Raw genomic sequence first — 24,490 nt, forward strand, 5'->3', positions numbered from 1 at the left:
TCATCCATGCAGGCCTCTTGGTGTTTCTACCTGACTTTCTCTTTGTTGGGATGCATTGCTCCTGAGCTTGGAGGAGGTGATCCTTGAATTTTAACCAGCTTTCTTGGGCCTCTCTTCCCTCCAGGGCTTCATCCCATTGTACTCTACCAAGGAAATCCCTGAAGAGGCCAAAGTCTGCCCTCCTGAAATCCAGGGTAGTGAGCTTGCTGTACTCCATCCTCACTCCTAAGGATCTTAAACTCCACCTTTTCATGGTCACTACAGCCAAGGCTGCCCTTGAGCATCACATTCCCCACCAGCCCCTCCTTGTTGGTGAGAACAAGGTTCAGCAAGGCACCTCTCCTCCTTGGTTCCTCTTTCACTTGGAGAAGGAAGTTATCATCAATGCATTCCTGGATTGCTTCTGCCCTGCTGTGTTGTCCCTCCAACAGATATCGGAGTGGTTCAAGTCCCCCACGAGGACCAGGGCTTGTGAACTTAAGGCTGCTCCTATCTATCTATAGAGGGCCTCATCTGCTTGGTCTTCCTGATCAGGTGGTTTGTAGCAGACCCTAACTACAATGTCCCCTGTCCCTGCCCCCCCTTTAATCCTGACCCATAGACTCTCAGTCAGCTCCTCATCCATTCCCAGGTGCAGCTCCATACACTCCAGATGGTCTTTGACATAGAGGGTGACACCTCCTCCTCTTCTCCCCTGCCTGTCCTTCCTAAAGAGCCTGTACCCTTCTATTCTGACACTCCAGTCATAGGAATCATCCCACCAGGTCTCCGTGATGCCAATAAGATCATAGCCCTGCAGGTGCAAACACACCTCTAACTTCTCTTGCTTATTCCCCATGCTGTGTGCATTTGGCATAGAGGCATTTCATTTGGGCCCCAGATGAATCTGATTTCCTGGCTAGAATTCCTTTCTGCTGCTCTTCAGGTGCTCTCAGCTTGTCTTGATCAAGCTTGATATTACCCCTCTCCCCCTTCAAGTCTAGTTTAAAGCCCCATCAGTAAGCCCCACTGGCTGTTGTGCTAAGATCCTCATCCCCCTTTGAGAATGATGAATCCCATCTGGGATGGATATAGAGACAATGCTGCCTAATTGGTAGCATGCTGAATGGAACTAGAGATACTTATTTCCTTTCCTTATGTCCACCTTCCTCATCAACTACAAATCATTCCTATGACACATCTTCCCCTTCTATCTTTAAAAAGGAAGGGGGGGGGGAATACCGACCTCCTCTGAACTTTCAATTTTGCAATTAAAAAGTAAATAAATATAGTCTCCTGCATCCTCTTTACCACAATATAAAGTATTAACCATCTTGCCTACTGTCCACTCCCCAACTCCATCAATTATTAACTACAATGAGTTTATTCCCATGCAGGTTTATGACATCATTCTGAAAATACTTATGCCTCATATTAAAATCCCATAGAGAACATAAGGTAAGAAAGAGTATGTACAGTGTGGTTAAAAGTCAGATGCCTAGACAAAACGTAGTAACTTTTTAAAGGGCATTTTATAAATAAGGAGATCATGTGACTTAGAGGAACATAGAGGATTTAGTAGATAAGGAAAAAACATACTTAACGTTGGAGTTAGTCTAAACTTGTTTCAGAGTTGACAGGTTAGCTGTTCTAGTGAAACTATAAGTCATGAAGCAAAGATGTACAAGAAAGTTAAAAGAAAACATCTTAAGGGAAACAACAGCAGTATAAGACTAAATGAAAAAAGATGGAATTGGATGAAGATGTCATTTGCTGTCTACAGAAGTATGAGCGGGAAATGTAAGAATTAAGAACACTTGAAGGAAAACATTAAGTAAAAACATAGAATGGAAGACTTAACAGAGGTGATTACTAGAATACCTTTCTATTGACAAAATTCAGAATTATTGCTTGCAGTCAGATTTGAATAAAAGATGCAAGGTTTTGCATGTGTGAAGCATGTTGTTAAGGGCATTGTCCAAATGCCTCTCAAACAATGACAGGCAAGGGGCATCGACCACCTCTCTAGGAAGCCATTCCAGTGTTTGACCACCTTTTCACAGTAAAGAAATATTTCCTGATGTCCAGTCTAAGCCTCCCCTGACATAGCTTTGAACCATTCCCATAGGTCCTGTCTCTGGATACCTGGGAGAAGAGATTAGCGCCACCAGCTCCTCCACTTCCCCTCCTCAGGAAGCTGTAGAGAGCAATGAGGTCACCCATCAGCCTCCTTTTCTCCAAACTAGAAAAGCCCAGAGTCCTTAGCGACTCCTTGTAGGACATGCCTTCCAGCCCTTTCACCAGCTGTGTTGCCCTCCTCTGGATGCATTCGAGGACCTTCACATCCTTAAATTGTGGGGCCCAGAACTGCACACAGTACTCAAGGTGAGGCTGCACCACCACTAAATACAGTGGGATAACCACCTCTTTTGACTGGCTGGTTATACCGTGTTTGATGCACCCCAGAATGCAGTTTGCTCTCTTGGCTGCCAGGGCACACTGCTGACTCCCATTGAGCCTGCTGTCAGCCAGCACCCCCAGATCCCTTTCTGCAGGGCTGCTCTCCAGCCACTCCTCTCCCAATTTGTACTTGTGTCCAGCGTTACTCTGTCCCAGGTGCAGAATCCAGCATGTGGACTTGTTAAGTTTCATCCCATTAATCATAGCCCAATGCTCCAATCTGTCTAGATCCCTCGGCAAGGCTTCTTGTCTCTCAAGAGTCAACAGCACTTCCCAGTTGAGTATCATCAGCAAACTCGCTAATGGTGCGTTCAACTCCTGCATCCAGATTGTTGATAAATATATTGAACATGACTGACCCTAGAATTGAGCCCTGAGGAACGCTGCTGGTGACTGGTTGCTAGCCAGATGTAGCCCCATTCTCTACAACCTTTTGAGCTCTGCCCTTCAGCCAGTTCTTCACCCAGCACACTGTGAACCCGCTCATCTCACAGTCAGACAACTTGTCCAGAAGGATGCTGTGAGGGACAGTATCAAAAGCCTTACTAAAATCCAGAAAAACTATATCCAACACCTTCCCTTTATCCCCTAGGTGGATGATCTTATAGTAGAAGGATATCAGATTAGTTAAGCAGGACTTTCCCTTTGTGAACCCACATTAACCGTGCATGAGGATTGCATTGTTCTTTAAATGCCTTTCAATAGCACCCAGTATGATCTTCTCTGTAATTTTTCTGGGAACTGAGGTGAGACTAACAGGTCTGTAGTTTCTTGGGTCTTTCCTCACACCCTTCTTGTAAAGTGGAATAACATTGGCTAGCTTCCAGGCAGCAGGGACCTCCCCAGACCTTTGGTAGATGATTGATGGGAGTCCCACTGTAACATGCACTAGCTCCTTCAGTACTCTGGGACGAATCCCATCAGGCCCCATGGACCTGTGAATATTCAGCTGATCCCTTACAGTGTCCACAAATGGAAAGGCACTGTTCCCACACTCATGGTCCTCCAACTCAGGGGACTGGGCAGCCCAAGGTCTATCAGTATTATTTAAGACTGAGACAAAAAAAAAAAAAAAAGCATTGAATGCCTCTGCTTTTTCTTCATCCCTATTAGTCAGGTGACCATCTTCAAAAAATATTGGTCTAATGTTTTGTTTAGATCTCCTTTTTCTATTAATGTACTTAAAAAAGCCCTTCTTGTTGTCTGACACAACACTGGCCAGTTTCAACTCTAATTGAGCTTTGGTCTTTCATGCCTTCTCCCTGCATATATGAACCACAGCTCTAATCTTCCTGCGAAGCCTGACTTTGCTTCCAGAGATCATACCATTTCTTTTTCCTCCTGAGTTCCGAGAAGAGTTCCCTGTTCAGCCAAGCTGGTCTTCTGCCCTGTTTGCTTGCCTTGTGACACAGTGAAATTGCCTGCTCCTGTGCTTCTAAAAGGTGGTTCTTCAAGACTGACCAGCACTTGTGGACTCGTGGACTCCTAGGCCCTCAAAAGGAGATTCCCAGAGGACTCTGCTAAATAGCTCCTTGAATAGCTTAGTTTGCTCTCCTTAAGTACAGGGTAGCAACTCTGCTGTCCTTTTTTCTCATTACACTGAAAATTTTTAACTCAACCATTTTGTGATCACTGTGACCAAGACAGCCACCTACCATCACATCTCCCATGAGTCCTTCTCTATTCACAAACAGCAAGTCTAGGAGGGCATCTTTCCTAGTTGGCTCCCTAAGTATTTGTGACAAAAAGTTATCTCCTATGAACTTCAAGAATTTCCAGCACCTGCTTGTCACAGCAGTATGGTATTCCCAGTTGATGCCCAAAAAGTTGGAATCTCCCATAAGGACAAAGGCTACCGATCCAGAGATTTCTCCTAATTGCCTGTAGAGTAACTCATCATTGCTATCATCCTGGCTGGGCAATCGATAGTAGATACCACTACAACTTCTCCTTTATTTTCCATCCCCCTAATCCTCACCCAGAGGCTCTCCACCACATCATCGCTAACTGTAAGGGCTGTACAGTCAAACCTCTCCCTTACATACAGTGCAACACCTCCACCTCACCTGCCCTGCCTATCCCTCCTGAGCAGCCTGTAGCCCTTCATCCCAGCACTCCAGACGTGGGAGTCATTCCACCAAGTCTCACTAATACCAATGACATCATAGCTCTGGGAACTGACCAATGCCTTCCAGTTCATCCTGCTTGTTTCTCATACTGCATGTTGGTGTACAAGCATTTCATATATGCTCCCGAGCCCTTCATGCTTCCAAGAGCGGTGTAAATGTTCCCATTAGCATTGCCCCTCTCAGGTGACGCCATGCCGACCCTTGGCTTACCTACTGCAATCCTGCTGGTATCCCCTTCCCCCATCGATTCTAGTTTAAAGCCCTCTCAATCAGCCCCACCAGCTTACACCCAAAGACCTTTTACCCCCTCCTCCCCCATCAGGACAGGTGGATCCCATCAGGCCCCAGCACACCTTGTGCCTTGAAGGCTCTTCCATGGTTTAAAACCCCAAAGTTTTGGTGCAGGCATCAGTCCTGGAGCCAGATATTGATATCCTGAGCTTGCCTGTTTCTTCCAAGGTCTCTCCCCATTACTGGGAGGACTGAGGAAAACACTACCTGTGCTCCCAGATTTTTTAGCATTCTTTCCAGGGCTCTGAAGTCTCTTTTGATTGACCTCAGACTTTTTGTTGTGACATCATTTGTACCCACGTGAAAGAGCAGAAATGGATAGTAGTCTGAAGGTTGAACTAGGTTCTTCAGTCTTGTGGTGATATCCCTAATTTGGGCCCCAGGGAGGCAGCAAGCTTCCCTGAAAAGGAGGGTCTGATCTGCAAATGGGTGCTTTCATTCCGCACAGGAGGGAATCACCAAAGACCATAAGCTCTCCATTGTTTCTTCTTGACAGTGGTCTTAATGCAGGTTTTGTTGTGAGGGGTTGGTGTCTCTGACCTTGGCAAGACTGCTTGTGCAGTTTCCTCCTCCTCATTATGCACTTCATCTACCATACCCAGAGCCTTGTACCTGTTCTGTAAGGGTATCTTAGAGGGTAAGGAGGGGTTTCTCTTACAGCTCCATGCAGCAACCTTCTTTCACTCCTCCTTATCCCTTGTGACACTGCCTTCCTCCTGGCACAAAGCAGATCCAGGACCTGCCTCAGTAGTGGCCATGCTGAGTTGGCTTCTATGCACTGTAGATGGCAAAGTACCGCTCCACTGATCAATCTCCCTCTTGGACTCTCGAGTACTCCTCAATCTGCTCACCACCTCCTGCAGCTTGGCCACCAAGCAGAGCAGTTCATCAATCTGGTCACACCTCCCACAGTCTTGCTTACAATCACTTTACACCTAGGAATATCCCTTCACATATCCCACAGCCAGAAACCTGACTGGTTGCATGTTTGAACAGGAGCGCTCTCTGTGTGGCTGCATTGGTTCTACCAGGTACTAGAAGCTCAGGAGAAGCAGAGGACATTGCTTTTTGCCAGATGGTCACCATGCTGCCACACATCACGCACCTGCTCACTGGGAATATATATGCTCGTCTGTTGCAATCAACTGGGCTGATTGTTTTCACCTGCTTAAATCTCCCACACTGCCGGGTGCAGGCTCTGCTCCTTGCTGTCTCTTCCAATCAGCAGGTCCAGGGTCAGCTACTTGGGAAATGCCTCCTATTCAGACAAGCCTCTACTTGTCCACGTGTATCCCTCATGGGGTTTTTAAAAATTATATGAGTAACACCCTAATCCAAAGGTGTGTTTACTTAGAGGCTTTCAAATAAAAATATTGAGGTTTCCAAGAAGCAAAATGCTTTCTAGATGCACAGAACATTCACAAGATTGGTTGGAAGGACTTTTAAAAAGTTAAGTGACTTGCAATAAATTTTCCCATTGTATAACATTCAGTGCTAAAAGTTTGAATGTAAACTTATGGCTCCACAGCAAGCATACATCAGTCCTCTTTTCCCTACAAATCATGTACACTTAATATTTATGACAATGCTGCCATTTAACCCTATACATAATATACAAGAATAACTGTCATCAGGGGACAAATAAGCTTGAGCTATGTATCTAAAATATTGACCAGAACATTGAATTAATATATACAGTTACACAAATATTTTTACCTCATGAATAAGGAAAAGCAAAAAAAGTGAAGCCCAAGAAGAAATATCTAGAAACTTAAATGATATATACATTTCCAAATATATATTTGTATTTTTTAAATTGTCTTTCCAAACTCTAGATTCTCAGCGCACAGATTTCAAAGTCATCACAAGGCAGGCTTAGGACAAGCAGCTACTTGAGAATTACACATGAATGAGATCTTTCTCAGAGCTCTCTTTGAGCAAAGCAGCAAGCTGTATATTGGTATATTCAACTGTTCTGAGCTTTAAATGCATATAGGAAGTAGCATAATGTGTATATTCAATACTTTTTTTCCATAAAAATCAAAAAGGTAAAAAAGTGACTTAAAAGAGCTGAAAAACATCAAAAAACTTTTTATCAGATATACATCTAATAGTCTGATAATTTGTTGCCTCCCAAAACACTTAACTCAAAAGAGTAAAGCAGATTTCATATACTAGAACCAAAGAGAAAACAAGCCTTTTATCACAGAGATAAGAACATGCTATAATTTTCAGCATGCTATTTGGTGAAAAGTTCCTAAGTAGTAAAACAAAAATATAAGTTTTTAACTACTGCAAACAGCTCTAATATGAATTAAATTATTACTTACCAAAATCTACTCTTGTTAGTATGCACTGCATTGGATGGTCAGTTGTATGCCTTGTTGTTGTTGCACCACTTTCATAACAAGTTGCACACAAATCATAATCATAGCAAATTAAACACTTGTATCTGCGACCTCGAAAATTTCCTTTTAAACATGCATCACAGCTGACACCTGTGAACAAAGAAAATTGCTTGAAAACAAGGATAATTTCAGAGAGAGGGGGGAGATACACAGGAAGTATCCAAAATATACCACAATATGATCCCTTACCAGTCTTGCATCATTTTTACATGCCTCAGACCTATTTCTCAACATAAAGTGCCTAAACATTCCTCCCTAACAGTACATGAACACGAGGAAAGTAGTAAAAACAAATGACAAAACAACTTTACATATACCAATACTTAAGAGCCATCACTGACCTATGGATCACAGTTGATGCAATCACAGAATAATTTATGCGGGAAGGGACTTCTGAAGGTTTCTGGTCTAATCCCCTACTCAAAGTAGGACAATGAGAGTAGATTGCACAGAGCCTTGTCCAGTTGAGGTTTGAATATCTCCAAGGATGAAGATATCACAACCTCTCCGAGACCCTGTTCCAGTATTTAACCACCCTCATGGAGGAAAAAGGTTTTTCCTTATATTTAATCTGGATTTCTCATGTTCCAACTCATTGCCCATTTCCTCATCTCATCCTTGCATGCCCCTGAAGAGAGACTGGCTCCATCTTCTCTGCTTCCTCCCATTAGGTAGTTTTAGACAGCAATGAGATCTCCCTGAGCCTTCCCTTCCAATGATCTGGGTTTATTCAGCTTCTCTTCACATGTCACATGCTCCAGTTCCCAACTATCTTGGTGGCCCCTGCTGGACTCACTCCAACAGGTCATTATCCTGGTTTCACTGGGATAGAATCATAGAATCAGTTTTCTGTTCAGAAAAGCTACATTTTTAAGATGACCACAGCACCCAATTCAGTGAGAATAAAGTTGACACTTTGTTTTAGCTTGTAGCCAGCAGTGGCATGCAAGTGTCCATAGCAATCAAGGACTTTTCAACTTGTTTTTGTTAACGACCCAGATGTCCAAGAACCTAGGGGTAGCATGGCCAGGGCAAATGACACCTAAATTGGCAAATGGGTATTCCATACCATGTAACATCACATCCACTATAAATTGGAAATTTTGTTGGGGACAGCCTCTCTTTCTCAATGGTCACCATCCCTGGAGAGTCTCGCCCGTCATTCTGCTCCCAAGGCCTACTCTCTCTCTCTTCCAAGACTACAGTTTCAGGATTTTCCTGCTCTGGGATTGCTAGCTGGGAACAAGCTGGATATTGGTCAAGGGGTGGTGAGCAATTGCACCGTATGTCACTTGTCTGTATATATCATCATTATTATTTTTCATTTAATTTTATTTCAATTATTAAATAAATCTTATCTCAAGCCACAGGTCTTCCTTCCTTCTCCCAATTCCCCTCCTTGAGTGGGGAGGGGTCATTGGGTAATAGAACAGCTGGTTATTGTTTAGTCCCAGATACAAACTAAACATAGACAGTCACAGAACCATGGAATGGTTTAGGTTGGAAGGGACCTTAAAGATCATCTAGTTCCAACCTCCCTGCCATGGGCAGGGACATCTAGTAGATCAAGTTGCTCAGAGCCCCATCCAATCTGATCTTGAATCTTTCCAGGGATGGGGCATCCACAACTTCTCTGGGAAACATGGTCCAATGCTTCACCACTCTCATCGTAAAAAATTTCTTCCTTATATCTAGTCTGAATCTACACTGTTTTAGTTTAAAACCATTATTCCTTGTCCTATTGCTATAGACCTTGGTAAAAAGACTCTCTCCATCTTTCTTAGAAGCCCCCTTTAAGTACTGGAAGACTGCTATAAGATCACCCCGGAGGCTTCTCTTCTCCAGGCTGAACAGCCCCAACTCTCTCAGCCTGTCTTCATAGGAGAGGTGTTCCAGCTCTCTGGCCACTTTTGTGGCCCTCCTCTGGACCCGCTCTAACAGGTCCATGCCTGCCTTTTACTGGAGACCTCAGAGCTGGATGCAGTACTCCAGGTGGGGTCTCACCAGAGCAAAATAGAGGGGCAGAATCACCTCTCTCGACCTGCCAGCCACGCTGCTTTGGATGCAGCCCAGGACAAATTTAGGCTTTCTGGGCTGTGAGCACACATTGTCAGCTCATGTTCAGTTTTTCATCCACTGGTATATCACCAAGTCCTTCTCCAAAGGGCTGCTCTCAATCCCTTCATCTCTCAGCCTACATTGATACTGGGGGGTGCCCCGACCTAGGTACAGGACCTTGCACTTGGCCTTGTTGAACCTCATGAGGTTCACATGGGCCCACTTCTCAAGTTTGTCCAGATCCCTCTCAATGGCATCCCATCCCTCAGGCATGTTAACTGCACATGCCCATGTCGGTCTTGTACTAGAGAGCTCAGAACTGGACACGAGATCACACTTGGAGTCTCAAGTGCTGAACAGAAGGAGAGAATCTCTTCCCTCAACCTACTATTACACTCTTGCTAACACAGCCCAGTATTTTGGTTGGCCTTCACTACAAGAGCATACTGCTCTCATATTCAACTTGTCCACCAGGACCCTCATGTCCTTTTCTGTAAAGCTGCTTTCTAGCCAGTTGGTGCTCAGCTTGAACTGGTGTGGGGCATTACACCTCCCCCCAGGTGCAGGGTTTGGCATTTGTCCTTGTTTCACTGCATGAGGTGCCTGCCAGCCCATTTCTCCAGCCTGTTGAGGTCCCTCTGAGTAACAGCCCAGCCTTATAACATATTGACTGCTCCCCACAATTTGTTCTCTCTCTGCAAGTTTGCAGATAAGACCAAAGTTGCATTATCCAGTTGTTAATAGACATTAAACAGTATTGGCTCCAATATCCATCTCTAAGAGATACCTACTAGTAATTGGCTACCAGTTGGACTTTGCACTGCTGATCACAACCCTTCTAGTCCAGCAGTCCAGCTAATTTTCCACCCACCTTATCATCCACTTCACCAAGTTTGTGAGGCATGGTGTCATGGTTTGATGTGGAGGGGGGGTGGTTCTGGTGGCAGGAGAGGGGTTTTGCTCCCTGCGACCTCCCTGGTTTTGGAACCGGGTTAGGTTTGGTTCTGGCCACCAGATCAGACTGCCATCCCCCTCGGGGTTGAGCCAATAGGGCGCCTCTGCGAATTGCCCTATTTAAGTCAGGACAAAGGAACCGGAAAAGGTGCTTTGCCCAGGATCCAGCAGAGAAGGGAGGAGGGCACTGCCCCCACTCCCCGGCTCCCGGCCGGGCGGCTGCCTGTGTCGGGCCGGCGCCGCCCACGGAGAATGGCGGCGGCGGAGCCAGCTGGGGAACTCGGGGGCACCCCACTCCCAGGGTGCCCACTGGGCTGAGTTCACCTGGAGAGGACTGAGATCTGAGAGAAACAGCCACACTGACACCAGGTCAGTGAGGATGGAGCAGGAGGAGGTGTGCCGGACCCAAGTTTCCCCTGCGGCTGATGGTGAGATAGCAGGCGGCCCCCCTGCAACCAGGACAGCCTCGGTGGAGCAGAGACCCACTCGCAGCCCATGGGGAGAAGATGCCTGAGCCTGAGGATGGTCATGTTGGGATGCATGACAAGGCAGAGAGGCATCTGGAGTCTGCGTGACGACCCACGCTGGAGCGAGTGGCTACAGTTCCCTAAGTATCCAAGACTGTGGTAAAGCCCACACTGGGGCAATCTGTGGGGAAGGATTGTTTCCAGTGAGCTGGACTCATGCTGGAGAAGTTTGTGGATTTTTCCTCGTGGGTAGGGGATCCATTGGAGCAGGGGAAAAGGGTGTAAGGACTCCTCCTCCTTTGAGAAAGAAGCAGCAGTAACAGCACGGAATGAACTGACCTGCACCCCCCCAGTCCCTGCCCCCTGTGCTGCTGGGGGGAGGAGGTAGAGCCGGGAGGAAAAGGAAAGGGGGGGGGGAAGGTGTCAGTTTTAAAATCTGGTTTTGTTTCTTTCTGTCCTCTCAAGTAATCTGTTTTGTTTCCCTTTGTCCTTCTAAGTAACCATTAATAAACTGTTTTGCTTTAAGAAAGCCCTGTCTGTTTTGCCCAGGACCATGGTTGGTGGGTGCTCCCTCTGTTCTTGTCTCAACCCTCAGTCCCTTTGGTTTTGTTCCCCCCCCCCCCACTTTACTGGAGAAGGAGAGACTGTGTGAGTTTTAGTTGCTGGATCAGCCTAAAACCACGACACATGGAGACCACATCAAAAGCCTTTCTAAAGTCAACATCCATCATTTTCCCCCTTGTCCACACAGCCAGACATCGCAGAGAGGGCAATCAGGCACGATTTACCCATGCTGGCTGCTCACAATCACCTTCTTGCACTTCATGTTCTCAGACATGACTTCCAGGAGGATTGGTTCCTTAACTTTTCCAAGGACTGAGGCAAGGCTAACCAGTCTGTAGTTTCCCAGATCCTCCTTCTTGAAAATGGAAGTAACGTTTGTTCCCCCCCTTCAAGTGATCAGGAACCTCTCCCAATCACCGTGACCTTTCAAAGATGACAGAGTGGGCTCACAATAACATGAGCCAGTTCCCTCAGCACCCTCAGATGCATCCCATCTGGTCCCATGGACTTGTGAATCTGCAATTGGCTTAAGCGGTCCCTAACTTAATCTTTATCTACTATGGGCAATACTTCACTCTTACAGACTGACACTAGGTTCTGTGACCTGAGAGGCCAAAAGACAGACCTTACCAGTGAAAACCAAGGCAAAGTGGCATCTAGTACTTAAGTACCTCAGCCTTTTCCATGTTCATTAAGGAGAAAACTGGGCCTTTTGCTGCCAATGTAACCCTTCTTGCTGTCCTCCACATCCCTCTCTAGTTACGATTCCAGCTGATCTCAGGCTTTCCTAACTCCATCCCTGCATGCTCACACTATGTCCTGGGCTCCCCACAGCTCTATAAAAACTCTTGATACACTCAAGACCACCCTAGCATTATCATTGGTGCACACATGCATGAGCAAAAAAGGGTAATATTCCAAGGGCCAGATGAGCCTTTGCTCTTTCTTCAACTGCCCAAATCCAAGCCCCAATAAGCAACAAGTCTCCCAAGACTGCAAGTCAGGCTGGCAAATGGGTGCCTCAATCCTCCACAGGAGGCCTCCAACTATCATCACTTCCTCTTGGTGAGGAATTTTTCATAATTCAGGTTTTCACTATAAATTAACACAAGTGAAACTCCTGTGCTTTTTTAATTAGAGTATGCATGAAAACCCATCCTCTGAAAATAAAAATCTGACACACAACAAAAACATCATAGAGCTTCATTTTTAGTCTAATGCAGCTAGAAGAGACATCACTGACTACAGTTGGGAAAGAGCAAATTCATAATTCTGTCAACACCAGAGAGCAATGGATCAATATAGGGATCAAAACAGGGAGGTGATTGTGCCTCTCTACTCTGCTCTCATGAGACCCCACCTGGAGTACTGCATTCAGCTCTGGAGTCCCCAACATACTGTAGAGAACAAATAAGAAAGACAAGTTTATCAGCCTCACTATTACAGTGCTATACAATCTACATCATATTAGGAAATTTCATTACAAGAATAGAGAATTCGCTTTTGTTTCTACAAAACAGAAGAATCACATGCAATTTAAAAAAAAATTTAATCTTTTTCTGCGAGCCTAGAAACTGAAAACACATTAAGATCACTACTTAGAGCATTTATTTTTATTTGGGGACAATGACTCCAAAGTAGTTCTCTTGAAATAGTCACTGTAGTTTTATGCTCAACATAAAACCCTTTCAAAAGACTTAGTAGAGAATCCTAAATTTAGTAACTGACGTACTGAACAAGACATGTACATAACAAGTATTAAAAATTAGAACATTAAACTTGAAGCCAAAAAGCTTTTTCCTAAAATTAAGTGATTCTACGCTACAGAGATGTTTTCCTTTATTTGCTGAACTAGCTTTCTGAAAATCCAAACTTTATTATACTATTATGTTGAAATACACGTGCAACATTGTAATAAATCAATGCATCAATACACATGTATCCCACTCCATAGATCAAGACACAAGTAAAGAGAGCATCAAAATCCAGGTCTCATGATTCCTAATTATATACTCAGACCCCAAGGTGCAACTACAAAAAGAAAAGGCACAAAATAGTATAATATTATTTAACAGTATTTTAACAGGCAGGGAGGGTGCCAACTATATTAACACAAGTTTGACAAATCTTCACCAGGACAATTATGATTTCAGTGATCTGTCTATTAAAAAATAAAAGCAAAATGCTTGAGAAGTAGGAGATTTTAAAGCAAGAAATCTAGAAACAGCTACTCTGTCAACTATATATTTTATATGATGTGGAGTCACATTCAGGAAAAAAAAACACATTTAAAAAAATCAAAATTAAAAAAAAAAAATCAAAAAGATTCACCTTGATTCCCCTTGCAAAAAGTCCCTCTCCAGCTTTCTTATAGGCCCCCTTTAAGTACTGGAAGGCTGCTATAAGATCGCCCCGGAGCCTTCTCTTCTCCAGGCTGAACAGCCCCAACTCTCTCAGCCTGTCTTCATAGCAGAGGTGTTCCAGCCCTCGGATCATCTTCGTGGCCTCCTCTGGACCCACTCCAGCAGCTCCACATACTTCTTGTGTTGGGGACTCCAGAGCTGAACACAGTATTCCAGGTGGGGTCTCACGAGAGCAGAGTAGAGGGGCAGAATCACCTCCCTCGACCTGCTGCCCACGCTGCTTTGGATGCAGCCCAGGATACAGTTGGCTTTCTGGGCTGCCAGCGCACATCGCTGGCTCATGTTGAGCTTCTCATCCACCAGCACTCCCAAGTCCATTTCCTCAGAGCTGCTCTCAATGCATTCTCTGCCCAGCCTGGACTTGTGCTTGGGATTGCCCCAGCCCAGGACCTTGCACCTGGCCTTGTTGAACTTCATGAGGTCTGCACGTGTCCACCTCTCATTTTAGTCTTGTTGACTTATTCAGAGAAGCAAGTTTTTTGATCTAATATTTAGCTAAAGGAATTCGATAACAACTGAGATGCAATCAGCACTTCGAACTTAAAAAGTCTACTAGGTAGCAAAATAAGACCCAGTAGTTCTGATAAATAACAGGAGAGAATATAGATTTAATTGATGCTCACAATGGAATGATAAATAGCAGTATGGTAAAAACTGCCTGTAGAAGCTAGGATATGAAATTATTGTGATCTCTGGACTATGTTAATGTCATGAAACAGGAGAAGCATGAGTGTCTGATCTGCATATAAAAGGTAAGAGGAAAGACAATACTGTGAGTTAGTTTAAAAGAAAGGTCCAGTGCTCTCCTGCTGCAAGCATAGTATGTTTTTACATGTTTTGACCACTAGAAGTAGAAAGGAAATCACATGCTCAGGAAGAAAACCTAGATAATAAAGGGAGGGGACACATTGAAAATACAGAAAAAAAAAAAAACATGAGGTAACAATATAGAAGTATCTCAGGGAAAGAGATATATGACAGCTGAAACACTAAAGAACAAACAGCTCCAACTTTAAATTTCAAAGAACTAGTCTATAAGCCCTATCTTGTTTTCTATTGATCTTCACTCAAATGCTCTTCAAAAGGGTCATTTTTGCTCAATACATTTATGAGCAATCTGAAATCATCAGATGCCTGTGAAGAAATGCTCACCCTCACATGAAACACACCTCCAGTAGTTAGCATCTTCTTTAAAAACAGAAGATGCACATAAGATGTCAATGACTCAATGTCCAAGTAGAAACCAGTAACAAGAGTGGTGTCCATCAAGGGTCTGCACTGGGACTGATACTGTTTAATATCTTCATCAGTGACACAGACAGTGGGATCGAGTGCACCCTCAGCACGTTTGCAGATGACACCAAGCTGAGTGGTGCAGTTGACTGGCTAGAAGGAAGGGATGCCATCCAGAGGGACCTTGACAGGCTTGAGAAGTGGGCCCATGCAAACCTCATGAAGTTCAACAAGGCCGAGAGCAAGCTCCTGCACATAGATTGGGGCAACCCCCAGTATCAGTATAGACTGAGGATGAAAGAATTGAGAGCAGCCCTGAGGAGAAGGACTTGGGGATATACCAGTGAATGAAAAACTGGACATGAGCCAGCAATACGTGCTCACAGCCCAGAAAGCCAACCACATCCTGGGCTGCATCCAAAGCAGCGTGGGCAGCAGGTCAAGGGAGGGGATTATGCCCCTCTGCTCTGCTGAGACCCCACCTGCAGTGCTGCGTTCAGCTCTGAGGTCCCCAGTAAAAGGCAGGCATGGACCTGTTAGAGTGGGTCCAGAGGAAGGCCATAAAAGTGGTCAGTGGGCTGGAACACCTCTCCTATGAAGAATAGCTGAGAGAGCTGAGGTAGACCTTATTGCGGCCTTTCAATACTTAAAGAGGGCTTATAAGAAAGATGAAGAAAGACTGATTACTAGGGCCTGTAGTGACAGGACAAGAGGCAATGGTTACAAACTGAAAGAGGGGAGATTTAGATTGGACATAAGGAAGAAATTTTTTTTTACAATGAGGGTGGTGAGATGCTGGAACAGGTTTTCCAGAGAAGTTGGAAGGTTACCCCATTACTGGAAGTGTTCAAGGTCAGGTTGGATAGGGCTTTGAGCAACCTGATCTAGTGAAACATGTCCCTCTCCATGGCAGGAGGGGTGGACTAGATGATCTTTAAGGTCCCTTCCAACCCAAACCACTCTTTGATTTGATGCTGCACATAAGATGGTCTCACTCATGTGCTGTATTCTCAAGTTTCCTTTTAAGAACACACACCACAAACATACAACTCTATCACCCTACTGTCTTGCTGTTTTACTGCATCAAGACAGCACAGTTCTAGTCTAGGAAGTTATGTATAGACATACACGAGTTTGATATTCCACCAATTCATTTCAGAGCAATTTTTAAGAAGGTGGCATTTGGGGGGGGCATTCTAGCTGTCCTAGTTTTAGCTGGGACAGAGTTAGTTCTTCTTTTTAACAGCTAGAAGAGCTCCGTGTTTTGGTTTTACTCAGAGGCTCGCTCTGAGAAGAATGCTGATAGCAAGTTGATGTTTGAGACTCCAAGGACTTTTCAGTGTGCCGGAGTGCAGAAACATGGCAGGATAAGGGGGGAGCATAGCTGGGACAAGGAGGACATCTACACTGTATATTACTTATCTGTATTAAATTGTTCTTATCTCAACCCACGGGTTTCCCATTTCTCCTTTAATTCTCTCCCTCATTCCTGAGGGTGGGGGAGGGGGAGTGACCAGCTGTGTGTGGGATTCAGCCTAACCCACAACACTAGCCTATAGACTAAGTCTACCTGTAGCACAGAACTTCCATATTGCTAGCACTACTTTAAACAAACTTATTTTCACATCTCTTACGAGCTCTCTATATAGAGAGTTAGCCCACCCTGATTCCTGCAGGAGATCCCAAGAATGAATCACTCTCCTCCTATGTTCTGCCACACATGCCATAGCAGTCACCACCTTACGGCACTGGCAATGTTGCTTTGCAGAACAATAAGAAGCAGCTCAGCACCTCATAGCAGCTTCCTGACAATACCAACAGATGTGCAAAAATTTGTTAATCCTGCATTATCCTGTCAAAGGAAAGAGAGATATGATACAGCAAAGGCCCTAATGTAGCAGCTGTAATATTGACCACAGAAGATATTTTACAAAAATAATTTGAAAAAGCTCAAGTCAGAACCTATAAACAGATCTGCTTTTCTTCTGCACCATTCACAGAGGCCTTAAAACTACCACAGGTAGAAAACAAAAGTATTCTCAACCCTATTATTTATACACTACTTCTCTAGCCTCCTGAACATTTTTTTTTTTTTTGCTTGAACTACCTGGTGTAGTGGAGGATTTCCCTGCCCATGGCAGGGGGGTTGGAACTAGATGATCTCTGAGGTCCCTTCCAACCCAAAGCATTCTATGACTGTTTAATACCTTCAGAACCATTCTATGATTCTACACCAGGTTGCCCAAAGCCCCATCCAACCTGGCCTTGAACACTTCCAGGGATGGGGCATCCACAACTTCTCTGGGCAACCTGTTCCAGTGCCTCACCACCCTCTGAGTGAAAAATTTCTTCCTTATATCTAATCGAAATCTCCCCTCTTTCAGTTTAAAGCCATTGCCCCTTGTCCTATCACTACACACCCTTGTAAAAAGCCCCTCTCCAGCTTTCCTGTAGGCCCCCTTTAGGTACTGGAAGGCTGCAATAAGATCACCCCAGAGCCTTCTCTTCTCCAGGCTGAACAGCCCCAACTCTCTCAGCCTGTCTTCATAGGAGAGGTGTTCCAGCCCTCGGATCATCTTCGTGGCCTCCTCTGGACTTGCTCCAGCAGCTCCATGTCCTTCTGTTGGGGACTCCAGAGCTGAACACAGTATTCTAGGTGGGGTCTCACAAGAGCACAGTAGAGGGGCAGAATCACCTCCCTCGACCTGCTGGCCACACTGCTTTTGATACAGCCCAGGATACGATTTGCTTTCTGGGCTGCCAGTACGCATTGCCGGCTCATGTTGAGCTTCTCATCCACCAGCACTCCCAAGTCCTTTTCCTCAGGGCTGCTCTCAATCCATTCTCTGCCCAGCCTGTACTTGTGCTTGGGATTGCCCCGACCCACGTGCAGGACCTTGCACTTGGCCTTGTTGAACTTCATGAGGTTCTCACAGGCCCACCTCTCCAGCCTGTCAAGGTCCTTCTGGATGGCATCCCTTCCCTCCAGTGTGTCCACAACACCACACAACTTGGTGTCATCTGCAAACTTGCTGAGGGTGCACTCGATACAGATCCCCTGAGCCCTTCCACTAATATCTCCTAACACGTTTCCAACCTCAAGAAACTCCTGTGATCCACTGCTTCTGACATTGGAATACTTAAGTATCCAGACAACATCACTAATAAAGCAGTTTTTAGAGCATGACTATCCAGTTGGATACCTTCAAGACACTTATGTCCAGACCCCAAATAATACTGAAGGCTTTCTAGCAGACTTGCACATACCCATATATTTATTCAGAGGCTACCACCAATTTCCTGCCACGCTACCATGAATCTGTAGAGCAACTCAAATGTTTTGAAGAGGTAGAGAAGACAGCTTCAGTTTAAAAAAACAAAAAACTAGTCACTTTTCAAAGTACCTTGAAGGTTTTATTCATGTTGAAGAAGGGCTCCAACCTTGAACCAAAGACTACAAAAGATATGAGTCAAGCAACTGCTTGTACTCACTTCTGAACTCTATGAATGAAGAGCACTTATGCAGCTAATAAGAAAAGCTGAAGGCACTTCTATGAAAGAAAAAAAACAATATTTTAACTTTGCAGAGACCTCACTCACTTTTAGGCTCTAGACAGTTGTCGAGGTTATGCAAAAATAAAGCTTCATGAAATAGCTCAAAACAAAAAAATTCTTCTACACATACTGGAAAGCAGTGAAACTACTGAGCACATCACTATACTCTGCAGTGAAAGAAATTCAAAATGACCTTATTTCATTGTTACTTTATCACAGCATTATCATAATTAACTTTGAAACAAACATGTTGTGGTAGGTTAACCTCAGCTTGGCTACCAGATAGCCACCCAGAACACACTCACTCGCCCCTCAAGAGGGCAGGGAGTGAGGGGATGGAATAAGATTGAAAAGCTCATGGGTAAAGATAAGGAGATCACTTACCAATTACTGTCACAGACAAAACAGACTCAACTTGAGGAAAATTTAATTAATTTAATTTAAATAAATTAAATTAATTAAAGTGAGAAACTCAAAAACCTAAAACACCTTCCCTTCCTTCCTTCCTCCCCCACTCAGCTCAACTTCACTCCTTCATTCACAACCAAGAGGCACAGGAATGGATTTGGGGGTTGCAGTCAGTTCATAACAGTTTGTCTCTGCTGCTCCTACTTCTCACACTTTTCCCCTGCTTCAGCACAGGTCCTCTCCATGGACTACAGTCCTTCAGGAAGAGACTATTCCAGCATGGGGTCCTCTTCATGGGCCATAGTTTCCACCACTAGCCTGCTCCTGCACCAGATCCTCTCCACAGACTGCAGTTTCCTCCTGGAGCCAGCTCCATTGTGGTCCTCTCCACAGGCCGCAGGTCCCACCACTGGCCTGCTCCCACTCCTCTCCACAGGCTGCATGGAAATATACCTGCTACAGCACCCAGAGCACCTCCTCTCCCTCCTTTTTTTTCTGACCTTGCTATCTGCAAGATTGTTTCTTATGCTTCCACTCCTCTCCTCCCTTTCTCACACATATTGCCGCACAGCATTTTTACACTTTTGTAGATTTGTTTTCACAGAGGTGCCATCAGCTCCAATGACTGGCTTGACTTTGGCCAGTGGCAGGTCCTTTGCAGAGCCAGCTAGAACAGGCTCTGTCCAGTACATAGGCAGTCCCATGTCTCTTCTCACTGAGGCCACCCCTGCAGCCCCTCACCACCAAAACCTTGCCACATAAACCCAATACATGTGAATGACATTAAGGATCATATTTACATAACAAAATAGGAATTAGCATGAGTTCGGATCAGAGATTCAGCTGACTTTTCATGGAAAGTTGTAGGAACATCACAGAATATCAGACATTAGATTCTCTACAGCAACCTTTTAGTCTCAAATAGTTAAGAGGCATGAAATACAAAGTTTGAGAGAGAATCCAAAGTTTTAATCCTTCAAATTGGAAACCAAGTGGTATAACTTTTTCTGTAGAAAGAGCATTGCAAAGTCTAGTTATACACTGTGTGAAAAAGCACTTCTGTTAATCAGTTTTGAATAATCAGTCTTCTTTAATTGTATAACCTCCTGTTCTCGTATCATGAAAAAATCCAGTTATAGGCACTCAATCTATATTATTTAAGCTATTCATTCTTTTTAGATTCTCTGTCAACCTTGAAGATAAAGATTTTTTTCAGTCTCTATTCAAGCAATAATCCTTTGTCTCTTCCCTCTCCCTCCCTGAGTCCCACCCTAAGTCACATCACTTCTTAAGTTCTTTGGAGGGGATTCAAGCTGCATAAAATAGTTTATAACACTGTTATACTGAAATCTGACAGTGCTGCCTGAATTTAACTGTTTGTTGGTTTTCTCCTTATGACTCATTTTCACAGCCTTTAATTACCACATTTGTCCATCTAGTTAAAGTTCCCTAGGCCAAGAATGCATTTTGTTTCGAAGTTTCAGCCAAAACATTTCCAAGAACTAAAATAGGAGAAAAGCCACTAATTTGCAGGTATTGGAGTTGCAGCTGTGAATGCCCAAAGTTTTCAGTTGGGCCTGCCATGAAACAAGAAACACACAAACAGCAGCCACCTGTAAACTCTTGTCAAAGTGATTTGCCCAGCATTTCTTAAGAACTCTATAGAAGAGGCAGGAATGAATCCAGAATGAATCCAAAATTCAACTATCAACATCACAAAAATACTTTATTTCTATAATGCCTCATCTCCTTCTTTACTGTCCACCTCCAAAAACAGAACAAAGGTCCTCCCCTACATACAACAGCCACCTCCTCTATACACCCTTGGCAAAGCAGAGTACAACAGAGAAGATAATATGTGGCTATATAATTTCACAGTGCACATACTCAAAGAGGGCTGAATTAGGTTTCTCTGCGCAAGCTAGTTCTGGCACATCCCAACTCTCAAGTGCTCAACTTGAAAATCTTGCTGTTCTGAGCAGCTTCTTGAATGCAGTAACATTTTTTACATCTTACCAACAAACACAGTAGCAGTAAAACCAGAAGCATCATTATCTACCTACAGTGAAACCCCACAACCTTTCCCAAGTTGATACCACTGAAGTAGACACTTGAAGGTACCTGAAGAATTAATTTCTCCCTATTGCATTTCCTTTTAAACACAAGTTAATTTCACTCATCTTGTGCTGCTCATGCATTGAGCTTATTTAGCTCTTTCTAAAGTTCCTTGGAAGACCTAGTCACCCCTAGCTCAAATAACTGTCTTATTTGCAAATGTTTCTATCCCATTATTCCCTTCCCCCACATCCTCCACTCTCCAGATAATTTTTAAAGTTCTATACCAGTTCCATTTCTGAAGGTATTAAACAGTCATAGAATGCTTTGGGTTGGAATGGACCTCAAAGATCATCTAGTTCCAACGCCCCTGCCATGGGCAGGGACACCCTCCACTACACCAGGCTGCCCAAAGCCTCATCCGACCTGGCCTTGAACACTTCCAGGGATGGAGCAATGGCAAAAAGTCAGTGGTTGAATTCTACTCTCTTTTCCTGTCTCCCAACCAACTTCTGATCCACGACATGACTGAATTTCTTACCACAAAGCAAAGAAAATTGACAAGAGACCCTGATGAAAAGTAAGCTTATATACCTCCATCAGATACTTATTTAGGGCCCCAAGACATTGAAATTTGAAGTTTTCCAGTATTTATCTTCGCGAATATATCCTTCCCCATCACAAAACTGATTCTTGCAAGAACAAGCCATTTTGACAAAAAACACAGCAGAGATACAATTTATTAACATGTTTGAAATTCACTTTTCTCTTATACCTTATCCTTGCAAAACAACTTCCATCAACTTACAGATTGAGAACTCTCAGCCAACCACAGACCCTACATCAAGGCAACTTATTCTAACCTTATAACTAAATATAAAATTAATACTTAAAACATGTTAAATAGGGAATAAAAGAAAAATATTAAGAAAACTCAAGACAAACCAGGTTCCTACAAAAATTTATCACTAAGTATAACTGTTGCTGCAGCTTTATATCTTTTCAGTTTTGATGAGTGTTTTCCTTCTTTTTATATAGACATTGATGTCAACAATGTAACATTGCCATCAGCAGTTTAATAAAAAGATAACTATTTTCATTTTTAAAAATATGCAACTTCATAGAACATTGATATATCTGTTTCAAATTTTTACCAAAACCATACTTAATTTCCATACTTCGATTTCTGCTGATGAATAGAAAGACTGAGAAAAACATTATTCCTCACACTACAAACAAAACTTAACATCCACTAGAAAACCCTCAAAACATAACGTCTATCAATCAGAAACACATTTTAAAAACCCCACAACTGTTTTGATAATTCTTCTCCTTTATTAAAACATCGCAACACTGAACAACACATCATACCATTTTTGTAGCTTTAACCAGTGCAAACTAACAAATCCACATCCTACAACAGTGCTTTAAACTGCATACCATGGATATCACAGCAGCAGTTCGCAGAGTACTTTCTCCAACAAAGCCACAAACAAAAAAAAAAAATTATTAACCCTTATTTTACTCACTGTTGGTAGTATTTGCCTCGGATTATCTGCATCCTATGTAGATAATCCAACAACCTCACCCACCCTCTTTGAAAGAAAAAAAAACAAACCCAAAAAACACAAACATTCCCCCCCCCCTCCCATCACCAAAAAACAAAACACACACAAAACCATATCTTAATCAGAAAAGAACCAAGAGGATTTGGTACCTTTACTAGGAAAAAAAAAAAGTATTACCAGTTTTGCCTGTCTGCTCTTAGATAGGCAAGCACACACACTAACAAAATGCTGTAGCTACAACACTGAATAGCCATCATACTTACTCTAGTTCAACATCGCGCTACCAACCCTCCCTCTAGAAGTCAGCATTGTTACTCCCAAACATTGAAGTCTTTTAGCACATTGCTTTCAAAACATTAAGATTAAAGATATCCTCATTCCTTTTAAAAAGATTATTCTCACAGCTCTAGGATAATAAAAATTATGTATGGAGACAGGTGCTAAATTTAGTTCTTAACAGAGCAAAAAAATTATCCTTTCAAGATACAAGACAGAACTTCTACAGAATACTTTATACTAGTGCAACTATCGGTAAGAAGAGGTAGAAAACCAAGTAAGTTTCTTCACAAATATCACACAACTTCTCTCTGCATAAATTCCCTTCTTTTATTTTTCTCTCCATTCTTCTTACTTTTTTTATTAATCCTTAACTATCCACTTCACTAACCCATAGCAAAAAAACCCACAAAACCACTAAAAAAATACAGAAGAACAAGGACAAACACACAAAATAATTGTATGATGATCTCTCTACAAAAGCTACTACTACATTAGTATGTTTTCTCTTTTAAAATACAAAACTAAAAAAAAATAAATATTTTTTCTCAACCTGCCAAAGCTACCAAAATACAAACTACACCTGAAGATTGCATAAACTCTTTGTCCCAATCCCAACACCACAGCCAATTACATACATGAGTTCCTTCTACACCTGCCGCGCACCTCCCCCCCTCCTCGTTATACCAAAGCAGACCACACCCCAATCCACTTCCCCTGGATGCTAGGCCTTGCATTGTCTCCCTTCAAGCACTAGCACTACTCTCCCCGTGCCTCATGACCCACAGTCCCTTCTCCTCCTCCCTTCCCTAAGAAATCAGGGAGTACTTCCCCTCACAGGGAGCATATCATGACAAGCATGCCTCCCCTTCCCCTCCTGCACCTCTTCTCCCTTCACATCATGCCATTCACAACTCCCAGGACACATCAGTAAGCCACCCTGACACGCACACCTCCCACCCCCCTTACACCTTTCTCCTTTCCCCTAAAACAGATTCCTCCAGGCCCACCTCAAGCCCATCCTTCAAACAGTGAAGTAAGAGGAGTGAAAATAAACAGCTCTCCTGTCTCCTCCCCTCTATTCGCCAGGGACACACTCCTTGTCCGGGGCGAGGCGAGGCCCCAGTCGCAGGCTAGTGAGGTGTGACAGAGACCAGACCCACTTCAAGCTGCAGCAGGCCCTTCAACCTCAGCGAGCACGGGCCTTGCGTGCGTGCTTAGTGACGACAGAAAAGGGACTCGAGGCCTACCCGTAACGGACACGGCCGCCACCTCCCCTCCCGCGACACTGCAAAGCAAGGCCTGGTCGCCGCCTTCCTCCTCCCACCATGGCCACTTTCCGCGACCGACTCCACAGCCCCCCCCAGCAACAGCGCCGCCATGTTGACCCACCTCACACGGCAGCATGCGAGGCTCTAATGCCGTACAGGGCTCAAGGACATTTCCCCCCTCCCCCCTCCCCGCGGCCTTGGGTCTCTCACCTTCATGTCGAGACATCCTAATTTTGAAGCTGCTGCAGCCCAGGCCTGTCCCTAGGCTCCCGCTGGGTTGCTCGGGCGTCGCTTTAGCCTAGGTCCCTCCCGCCCTTACGCACTGACTCCAAAGCGAACAAGCAACAAAAAGGGAAAAGAAATGGGAGGGTGAAGCAAAGAGGTATCTGTT

General features: G+C 44.0%; 1 protein-coding gene across 1 annotated transcript in view; it reads right to left on the reverse strand.

Annotated features, from left to right (window-relative positions):
- LOC147526238 (E3 ubiquitin-protein ligase KCMF1-like) overlaps positions 1-24,235 on the reverse strand; it is a 68,794-nt gene extending 44,559 nt beyond the window's left edge. Inside the window, exons 1-2 of the mRNA XM_086630111.1 lie at positions 24,138-24,235; positions 7,190-7,359 (exon numbers count right to left, since the gene is read on the reverse strand). Of these exons, the coding sequence (XP_086486237.1) occupies positions 7,190-7,359; positions 24,138-24,235 (268 nt within the window). The remainder of the gene's footprint in view (positions 1-7,189; positions 7,360-24,137) is intronic.
- Between the last annotated feature and the right edge of the window lie 255 nt (positions 24,236-24,490).

This window comes from Tauraco erythrolophus, chromosome W (genome assembly GCF_009769465.1).
Source record: "Tauraco erythrolophus isolate bTauEry1 chromosome W, bTauEry1.pri, whole genome shotgun sequence".
In the NCBI taxonomy this organism is placed as follows: domain Eukaryota; kingdom Metazoa; phylum Chordata; class Aves; order Musophagiformes; family Musophagidae; genus Tauraco; species Tauraco erythrolophus.